Source organism: Prorops nasuta, unplaced genomic scaffold (genome assembly GCF_024137725.1).
Source record: "Prorops nasuta isolate Cenicafe-Biocafe unplaced genomic scaffold, Cenicafe_Pnas_1.2 PNAS00007, whole genome shotgun sequence".
Lineage (NCBI taxonomy): Eukaryota > Metazoa > Arthropoda > Insecta > Hymenoptera > Bethylidae > Prorops > Prorops nasuta.
The window spans coordinates 6932961-6944334 of record NW_027116804.1 but is presented as its reverse complement, the minus strand read 5'-3'; the positions used below and the strand labels follow the sequence as shown (position 1 = coordinate 6944334).

Below are 11374 nucleotides of genomic sequence, written 5' to 3'. Positions count from 1 at the left end.
ATCTTTCGTGTTTCTTCTTTAAAGCAGATAGTCTACACTTATTACATAGTATATCATTTACAGTTACAGTTTTATTTAATAAGTTAGAAAAATAATTTGCTTCTTCCGTATTCCCTATTAGTTTTTTCTACATCTACTTTTTTTAGAAAGACATTACAAATAGCACATTTTAAGTGCTTGAAGGGTATTTAAAAACATATTTAAGAAGATTTAGACACTACTGTGACCTACTGTCTATCCTATAGGATAGCGTAGAAAGGGAGGGAGGAGTGATCCCTCACCGATCGTGTTCGCGTCCCAATAGGCGACTTCCTACAAGACCCGGGCGCCTTCGATGTAATGTTAATATCATCCGAATATTTATTTATACAGAGGGGGTTCTAACCTTCGTACGAGAATTCAGAGGATGGGGTACTAATAACTCTAATTCCTCAATTCAGGTTGAAACTTCTCTTTATTATCAATTCCGTACTCGCTATTATACAAGGTTCTCCTCACACGGTTCCGTTACGCTAACGCGATGTACAATGACCGCCACTAATGGCCTGCAAGTTTTTTTTTATGGGTTTAGGAACCATACCACCCATGGATTTTTCCCCGCCTGGACTAGTTTCTACATTGAGTGACTGGAAAGAGTATAGGATATGTATGATAGGCTAGGGCTATCCTTTTTTAAATGCCTTAAAGAGAAAGAGAGAGCCTTATACCGCGTTCCACGTGGTTTCTCCAGGCCTTCGTATCTTAATTTCCTATCACGGACGTCGCCACTGCTTTTCTCTCTCTAACTCATGGATTTCTATCTGCGTCTTTGTCTAAAATAATTCTACGCCACTGCGTGATTTTTTGGTGAGTCTATACCACTGGACCTATATGTGAGTCTTGTGAGAGTAGTGAAAAGTGCAGAAATGTCAAGTCTGACAGCGCGGATTTTTAATCAAACGAGTGTTAGTATAAATTATTGTTAAAGAGTTTTAATTTTTTGAAAAATATTTATCTGTTATAGTGAAGTTATAAAATTTTTAATGACTTTTCTGGATTATTGAAAAAAACAGGTATAATAAATTTTTTATACTTCTAAAAACTTACATTTTTGTATTAAGGAAAAATGTAATATAATTCTTGTCAAAATTAACTTAATATATAAATGTATCAAACAAATAGTTTCATGAATTTAAATAAGAAATACATAATAAAAAATATTATTATACTTTTTTAAATAAAATGCAGATCCTTGCGTATTTATTATCATATATAGTTAATTGGTAAAATTACTGCTAATTATAATGGCTCTTTTTCCCAGGTGTAAAGGTTCTATTGAAGGTCCTACCAAGTGTAAAGTGCATACGTCCTGCTGATTTCAACTAGAGGAATTAAGCAATGCTAAGGAATGGAACACAGATTCAGATTACGCAGCATGCTCTCCATATCTATAATAAGCCAACCTGTTTTCTTAGATAAGTAATATTATTGATAACCATATATAAAATGTATTCAAACATGATCCTTTGTGGTTTCTCTTATGTTTCGCAGGTCAAATTTTCTAATAAAGCTAATGAGCTTCATCGAATTGGTGAATAACAATTAGGCCAGGCTATGTGTCAATTCTGCTGCTTCGAATTTGGAATCTCCATGCAATAACGAAATTGGAAATATAAAAAAATGATTTGTTATTCAGGTGTTATTTAAATATGATCTTGTTCGAGATCGGGAGGAGCGGAAAATGTTGAGAAATAGATTCCGCATTTTTCCGCTATATCTCCCTTTCTCTCTTGCGCTCACAGTAGACGGCTAGACCGACAGCGTCTAGTCGCTCTATCTGTCCTTGTCTCTCCGCGGCGCGCTTGCGCGTCTTCTGGCCCTGGCGCGTCGCGGCCGCGACGCGACACCACTTGCGCGCTTGGCCACTCGGTGGCCAGCGCTCGCAGCAGCTCTCTCGCTGGCAAGATTAGTGTCGCGTAATTACTTAGATGGGTCCTTGATAAGGACCCATCGCACCCCAAACTGGCTCGACCGCTGTATAACAGCAGCAACAGCAGCATTTTTGACGCCTTATCGGCAACCTCCGCCTTCCGGCACCCACCTCACCGGCTTTTTGACGCCTCTACGGCAGCGCCTCCACGGCCATCTTACGAGCGCCTCCACCGGCGAACTCTTCTGGTGAATCATTTTGGTAAGTATCACCAAACCACCCACCGCCTACCAAGAGGGGACTTCCCCTCTGCGGCAATCTCCTCCCCCTAAGGGAGATTTCTCCGGGGACTTCCCGGAAGGAATTAAACCCTCTCCTTCCCCTCCACACTGCCTCCGAGGACTACCTTGGACCCAGTGTTCCGACCCTCAATCCAGGGCTCTCGAAAAAGTCGGGTAGTGGGAGGGGTAGACTCACCCTACGGGTTGGGGTGGCTCGGAGCCACTAGAGCTCTTGGGGAAGGCGGCTGAGGGGTAAGGGGACTTCCCCTTCCCTAAAACCACTTCTCCACATCTGCTTCCTCCCGAGGCTGGAGATTTTTCTGGGGAGTACCACAGGGAAAATTGTCCAATCCGGGAGTTTTTAAGTTCGCGTTGCTTTCTGCGGAATTTTCGTCTCTAGGGTTCTTGGGAATCTTCGTCAACCGAAATTCACTAGAATTTGACGACAACAAATTCCCTAGTAAGTCTATAATTAAGTATAGCGGTTTTATTGTATATATTTTGTACCATATTATTTATTGAATAAATCTCCTATTTTCCATTAACCTGTGTTTTGACAATTTTATTTCAAGAACAAAAAACCTTCCCTTCTGACCACAGGTTCGGAGCCGACATGGGACATTGCTTCGCACAGATCTAAATGTATCAATCTGGAAATTACAGGCAGTGATTTCTCTAACTTGTTATATCTAAACTTATTTTCTTTGCTGTTTTAGGTCCAGTAAATATTAGATTTGGCCTTCAATATTTGGTTTGAATAACTGTACTGCATTTGAATTGAAGATGGAAGAAAATCTTATATATAGAAAGTAGAGTAAAGGATAATGAATTAATCTTTCAAAATACTTTTCTTTTCTTTATTTAGATTACGTTTATATATTGTACTGTGAATTATAAAGGATATATCGTAATGGGTATATATACTTCATACGCGAAGGCACATAATATATTCTTTTTTTTGTACAAGTAACAGTTTTTATAAAATAATTAAGGCTCGCGTATGGAGTCATTTGAAAAAGCTAATATAGATTTGAACGTACTCAGCAATGCTTTTATAAAGTAGTAGACCCAATCGTCGATCACTACCAATTATCGATCATTTTTCACAAAATGAACAATGCTTTGATATTTATTATTTGTTTTTTTTTTAAACTAGTACTTATTGCTACATAAAATTAAACTATTACTTAATACTTAATAGTAAAAAAAAAATTAAACGATCAGGCTCATAAACTTGAAAAAAAAAATACTATAGAAATTGGTAGACCAGATGTCCTTCCCTTTTGCGCCTTTCTTCTAGTGTAGCGTAATAGAACGACATGAGAAAAGAATAAATTTTAATAGTTGCAAGTGGTTTTTTCGAACTTACAGAAAAATATAATCAACTTTCTCGATAAGAATGACTAAAACAAAACAGGTGAGAATGATATACAGCATATTAACGTTATTATTTAAATGATCATTATTTGGTTCCCGATTCAAAAACTTAACTTATTACTGATAATCTATTAATACAGCACTAAAAATTAATTAAGTTATTATTTATAGACTAATTATCAATAATTTAAATTTTGTTTTTAGAAAAAGGGAGTAAAAAATAAGCAGTATTCTGCAGCAGATTTGGAAAAAGCCCTTTTAGAGGTTAGAAAAGGACAAACCATAAGAAATACGAGTAAAATTTTTAATGTACCCTTTACGACTTTGCAGTCCAGGGTAGCAGGAATTTACTTTGTAAATGCTCGACCTGGTCCAAAAACAGTTTTTAGTCAGGAAGAAGAGAAAGAAATAGTCAACTGGATTTTCCACATGAGTAAATGTGGATTTCCTGTGACAATGGCACAACTATTAGATTGTGTTCAATGTCAAGTGAAAAAACTAAATAAGACTACACCTTTCAAAAACTGTCGTCCATCTAAAAAGTGGTACTAATCATTTTTAAAGAGAAACCCTGAATTATCAGTGAGGATGTGTCAAAATTTAACCAAGCGTAGAGCCAATGTTACAGAGCAAGTTATTCGAGAATGGTTTGCTGAAGTGGACACTTATCTTAAAGCTAAAAATTTAACTAATGTGAATCCAAGCAGGGTATTTAATCTTGACGAATCAGCTTTTTGTTTAAGCCCAAAAATTGACAAGGTGCTAGTACGCAAAGGTGAGAAAGCACCTTATACTATTGTGGGAAGTGACAAGGAATATTATACAGCTCTTATAGGTGGAAACGCTGCTGGACAACTGATTCCAACTATGATTGTTTATAACAATGAAAGGATTTCATCGCAAGTTGCACAGAATTTCCCAGATGAGTTTGTCATTGGTAAAAGTATTACAGGATGGATGACTACTGAAACATTTTATATGTTTATAGTGAATTATTTTTATCCATGGTGTATCAAGAATTCCATTGAATTTCCAGTTATTTTGTATGTTGATGGGCATGGTTCCCACATAAACTTGGAACTTAGTAATTTTTGTGTTGAACATAAAATAGAATTAATTTGCCTTTACCCAAATGCAACTCATGTTATGCAACCTATGGACGTTGCACTATTTCGCCCTCTGAAATCTGCTTACAAAGATGCAGTTCGATCTTGGAGGTTTGAACGAGATGGGCAGGCTTTGACTAATGTTTTCTTTGCTGGCGTACTTAAAATTGCTCTTGATTCAATTGATATTAAGAAAATTTTTGAAAATGGATTCAGGCGATGTGGATTAATGCCATTTTCAGCTGATGCAATAAATTATAATAGACTTATATCAAATTTTGTATCGAGTGCAAATCAGACAGCTAAAATTCCTAATGAAGTACGTAATAGTACACCACTTCATGCTAATGTTTGCTATTTTGAATCAAATATTGATCCTGACATTTTGCAAGAATTCAAAAATGTTTCAAAGAATTCTAGTGAATGGAAAGGCCCGTTGGAATACAAAGCTTTGTATAATCTGTGGTATAAATTTCAAAATCAAGCAAAACCAACACAACTTCATGATACAAATATCAATTCTCCAAAACAGGTTATTGAAACTACAGACAATCAGAATGAAATGTGTACTGAACAAGACAGTATAAACAACAATGACTCTTTGATTGCTCTTAAATTTGCTAAGATGTATGTTGATGACATTGTTGTAGATGGAATCAGTACTGATGAGAAAATGAAACAGAATAGCAGCTCTAGTGACGAAATTGTTGCAATGAACATAATTTTAAACGAGGAGACAATTAATAGTATAGATATAGTAATTGCAGATGATGACTGTTTGTTCAGTAACTTGAACATAAACAGTGTGATACCAGATAAAACTGATGATTCTTACAGCAATTTAAGTCAAAATGATAAGCCATTTACTAGCGAAGACACAGGAAATCTAAATACCACTAGTATTTCGACAGAATTGACTTCAAGTGGCAAAGGATTTAATGAACCAGTACATGATTTAGTCAATCTGGAGATTATTCAAGAACATACGTCAGATATAGTACATGATCTCAATGTAATAATTGAAGATTCGAGTATTGATAATATTAATTCTAAGAATTTCCGCAAGAGTGATACTGAAAAGGTATATTTAATAAAAATACATATTTTAAGATATGACTTCGAAATTTTAAATTTTATGATCCTAAACACAATGATTGAAAAGTTTATATAGTGAGTAAACGTTCCTCATGTAATTTTAATAGGATGAATTTGAACCTCCCCTTGATTTGAGTATAATTAATCAGTCTACTTTCAAGCAAACTAGTAATATAGTTACATGTAGAAATTTGGATATAGAGGCTCTTAATTGTAACCCTTTATATTTTAATAATGAAGAATGCTTAGACAATATGGAAAATATATCACCTAACATTGAAGGTAAAAGCTTTTCCCTATTTTTAATTGAATATTAAATGTATAAATTATTTATAAATATGAATGTTTTAGGATTATCAAATTCACCAAAGAGGTCTGCAGTTTTTAACGACTCATGTATAAAAAATAGTAATCTATATTCGAATACTAACATCAAGAGTAAGTATTTCCATTATGAAAAAATATAAATTAAGTTATAAAAATAATTAAATTATAATTTATCATGTGTAGGATCTGCAATACAGTCTCCTTTTAAACAGTATCTTTATTATCCTGAATCTATTAAAGATGAAAAAAAAATAGTAAAAGAAAACCCAAAGAAAAGCTTCCCATCGTTGCTACTGCACCGGAATGGAGGGCATGGTATGAATTAAAAGCTAAAGAAAAAGAGATGGAACAAAAAAAATCGATCTAAAAAGGAAAAAGTTAGAAACAGTAGAAGCAAACAAGGAATGTCAAGAGAGTATGAAAAAAATTAAACTTGAGAAAATTGCTACACAGTCACGAATGAAGGAATTAGATTTAAAAATTAAACATAATAAAGCTAAGTTAAAACTATTAAAAGTTGATTTAAAAACTGAAAAAGTAGAAGAGAAAGAATCGTTTTTGAAAAATAAAATTGATAATTTGGACATTGAAATCATTAATGAGTTATCTCTAAAGGACGAATTAACCAAAAATATACAAAGTATTGTTTCAAAAGAAAAATATTTAAGAAGTCAACTTGACAGTCTCAAACTGCCAAGAAAAGTTAAAACTGAATTATCTGAAAATTAATACTTACTTTATATTTGATTAATTCAAAACTTATAGTATTATCATTTAGTCATAAATAATTGCTCTAGTTTCATTTACTATAATGAGTATATTGTTTTTCTTTTTAAATGTTTTCCACTTACTCTTATTAGTCATCGAAACTTAAGTATAATTTATTTATAGTAAGTAATGTGTAAAATATGCCAAACTGGTGTTCAAATTATTTGTAAAATGGTAAATTTATATAAAACGTTCATGGTTCAATAAATAATAATACCTTCATTTCATATTTCATCACATTTATCTTAATTTTTAATTATTGAAATCATTTGATCGACAATTGGTTTCCGTTTGATCGAAAACGGGTTCCGGTCGTTAAATTGTGATCGACAATTGGTTCAACTGTGATCCTGTGTTTAAACATAATTTTAGAATTAGTTTGTCATAAAATATTTAATTTCACTGTTGATAAACTCATTTTAACTAATTTATTTAGCCTTACAAATAATTTCGGGACATGTTTCCTAAAATATATATATTTTTTCAATAAGCTAACCATGAGAATTCACAAAGTGATCGATAATTGGGTCTACCACCTTACTGTTCTTGATATTCTTCCAGGTTTAATGCTTGCGCCAAATTTCTAGCTGCCACTAGTCTGAAAATATCTGCCTTCTCCTCGAATTTTATTTGATTGATTACCATATAGCAATATACAGCGCAAAGCTAAAAACTATCGTTTGACGAAAGAAGAACGTCTTCTGCTTCCAATAATGGTATTTCGTCAATCAAAAGAATAGACCAAAAACTAGGAAAACCAAACGTAAAGCTTATTAGTATTCGTATTATATATGTAAATTGTTCAACAACATCAGTTATATATAAATATCTCACTATGTAGGTTTTAAATTAGAAACCAAAGGTTGTCCAACAAACTCGTTGCATCCTTGATCTCTCCGTTTTCATACTATTGATGATATTCATAATATTTACCTGCAATTAAATAAATTTTATAAGTCAATACAAAATATACTTTATTTGCGTTATTATTGATACTAGCTATAAGTATAATATTCACCAACCTAACAATGTGAGTCTTTCAATAGCCAGCACACAGGATCCTAAATTCTCGAGTAATTAACGACATTCTAATTCGCCATTATCAGCATAACATCTCAAGAATTGATAAGCGATATAAGTAACAAATCCATTATCTTGCGCACTCTGTGCCCAAGTAAGAACATTTCCCATTTGTCCTTGTTTAATGCACCAAATTCCTTGCAACTTGCAATACAATATATAGTAATCAATACAAGTTTCTTAAATATCTGTTAATTGTCAGTTTAAAAAAACAAATTAAATTACTTACCAACACGATTCATGTTATTTTCCTTGACAATATCTATTATTTTAGATCTTCCAGATTCACGTCTAATTGGCAGTGATTGCAAAAGAATCTTTAATTTTGCTTTGCCTAATTGCTTTTCACAATGTATCGGGTAAGAAGCAGCACGCTGCCGTAATGAGTGATGGGACATTAATGGAGTGCCATACTCTAGTAGAAGTGATTCTTGAAGTTGCTTGCTAACTTTACCAATGAGCTGCAAACCGCCCATTCTCATTCATGTTTTGTATTTTTTCTAATACACATTACGATATATCCTTTATAATTCACAGTACAATATATAAACGTAATCTAAATAAAGAAAAGAAAAGTATTTTGAAAGATTAATTCATTATCCTGTACCCTACTTTCTATATATAAGATTTTCTTCCATTTTCAATTCAAATGCAGGACAGTTATTCAAACCAAATATTGAAGGCCAAATCTAATATTTACTATACCTAAAACAGCAAAGAAAATAAGTTTAGATATAACAAGTTTGAAAAATCACTGCCAGTAATTGCCATATTGATACATTTAGATCATATTTAAATAACACCTGAATAACAAATCTTTTTTTAATATTTCCAATTCCGTTTTGGCATGGAGATTCCAAATTCGAAGCAGTAGAATTGACACATAGCCTGGCCTCGTTTTTATTTACCACTTGGATGCAGTTCATCAGCTTTATTAGTCTCCATTTATAATGCAGGACAGTTATTCAAACCAAATACTCACAGCTAAATCTATTAATATTTACTGGACCTAAAACAGTAAAGAAAATAAGTTTAGATATAACAAGTTTGAAAAATCACTGCCAGTTATTGGCATATTGATACATTTAGAACATATTTAAATAATACCTGAATAACAAATCTTTTTTTAATATTTCCATTTCGCTTCTGCATTGAGATTCCAAATTTGAAGCAGCAGAATTGACACATAGCCTGGCCTAATTGTTATTCACCAATTCGATGCAGCTCATTAGCTTTATTAGAAAATTTGACCTGCGAAACATAAGAGAAACCACAAAGGATCATGTTTGAATACATTTTATATATGGTTATCAATAATATTACTTATCTAAGAAAACAGGTTGGCTTATTATAGATATGGAGAGCATGCTGCGTAATCTGAATCTGTGTTCCATTCCTTAGCGCTGTTTAATTCCTCTGGTTGAAATCAGCATGACGTATGCACTTTACACTTGGTAGGACCTTCTGTAGAACCTTTACATCTGGGAAAAAGAGCCATTATAATTAGCAGTAATTTTACCAATTAACTATATATGATAATAAATACGGAAGGATCTGCATTTTATTTAAAAAAGTATAATAATATTTTTTATTATGTATTTCTTATTTAAATTCATGAAACTATTTGTTTGATACATTTATATATTAAGTTAATTTTGACAAGAATTATATTACATTTTTCCTTAATACGTTATGTATGTTTTTAGTAGTACAAAATATTTATTATACCTGTTTTTTTCGATAATCCAGAAAAGTCATTAAAAATGTTACAACTTCACTATAACTGATTAATATTTTCCAACAAATTAAAACTCTTTAACAATTTATACTTACACTCGTTTGATTAAAAATCCGCGCTGTCAGACTGACATTTCTGCACTTTTCACTACTCTCAGTACTCTTACAAGACTCACAGATAGGTCCAGTGGTATAGACTCACCAAAAAATCACCCAGTGGCTTAGAATTATTTTAGACAAAGACGCAAATAGAAATCCATGAGTTAGAGAGAGAAAAGCAGTGGCGACGTCCGTGACAGGAAAATAAGAAACGAAGGCCTGGAGAAACCACGTTGAAGTGGTATAAGGTTCTCTCTTTCTCTTTAAGGCATTTAAAGAAGGATAGCCTATCATGCACTTCCTATACTCTTCCCAGTCACTCAATGTAGAAACTAGTCCAGGCAGGGAAAAATCTATGGGGAGGTATGGTTCCTAAACGCATAAAAAAAATCTTGCAGGCCATTAGTGGCGGTCATTGTACTAAATGTGGGCGGGGCTTAAGTTGTGTGAACGCGGCTGAATCCCCGATGACGTAGTAGTTAGCCTCGCGCTCGAGGCACTAGTTGGCGTTTGCGAGGGTCGTCACCGAGTCGCGCGGTACTTCGCGCGCCACCGGGGGATTCTTGAGCTAACTACTACGCGGATGAGTCCCGATCTCCGCGCGTGCGCGTTCCGTGACGGCTATTCGCACTGAATAAGTTCCCGTGTACCCTAGTACAACAACGATCCGGATTGTTATTGGTCGGCACCTAAGGTCGCGAGTCCTCATGGAAACTATGCTAAGTCCGTGGCATTGAACCGACTCAAGGGAACGATCACGTCAACTGTCAAACTTAACGGCCTTATGTAATCGGGAACACTCGGTCAATTCGCGCCTCTACACAAGATGCTTTTCGTTATAGGTCCGATGGAATGACCACTCCGCTCTGTTGCCCGCTTACCCGTGACAGGTGAGCAGGGCCAGCGGTTCACTCTAAAACCGGTCGGTGCTACGAGCCCTAAAGCCCTAGAACTCCCCGGGACGTCACAGGACTTTCACACGAACGAATAATCACCCTAATTTCAGCTTGCAAAGGGGCTGGATATCTTCTTTCGCCCTCTCTCTCTCTCTCTCTCTCTCTCTCGCTTGCTCTCCTCTGCTGCCATTGGTTGGTGGCCCGAAGGGCAGGGGTGACCCGTCGTCCGGTATGGGTTCGCGGCTCCCTGGCAGTCGCTGCACTTTTCTATTGCTTCCGGTGGCGGCTGTCAGTGGGATCGCACTTATATCGGCGGCGGGCACTATTCGGCACTGTGTACTCTAGGACCTCCAAACTACGTGTGTCGAGGTAATCCGCGGAAGCAGGTAAGGCCCTGCGGCTGTCCCGCCGCTGCCCCGCTTCACCCATCGCCCAACACTAGGAGCCGATAAGTTATCGATCCTCGATCAATAATTCATCGGTTGATAACTTCCTAATTCGCACACGACCCGCCTATCTAGCGCTTGAGATTAGCAAAGCGCTAGATGGCAGCTATTGTAACGCTGCGGGAAAGCAACGTTACACTACATAAAAATAAGGCTTGAATACGTAAATACAGTACATATAGTATTCAGTTTCGTATTACTGCCTATTATAGCATAAGAGGCAATAATATTTACGCTCACTGCGGGGCATAAG

The 11374-nt window shown here is 35.1% G+C and overlaps 1 protein-coding gene across 1 annotated transcript; it reads right to left on the bottom strand.

The window, feature by feature from the left end:
• Positions 1-7529: 7529 nt before the first annotated feature.
• LOC136775017 (nuclear pore complex protein Nup85-like) lies at positions 7530-8714 on the bottom strand. The gene is made up of 8 exons (XM_066729492.1): positions 8699-8714; positions 8614-8648; positions 8458-8499; positions 8173-8404; positions 7946-8122; positions 7797-7862; positions 7698-7755; positions 7530-7611 (listed from the first exon to the last, which is right to left on the bottom strand). The coding sequence occupies exons 1-8, from the start codon at positions 8712-8714 to the stop codon at positions 7530-7532; spliced, it is 708 nt and encodes a 235-aa protein (XP_066585589.1).
• Between the last annotated feature and the right edge of the window lie 2660 nt (positions 8715-11374).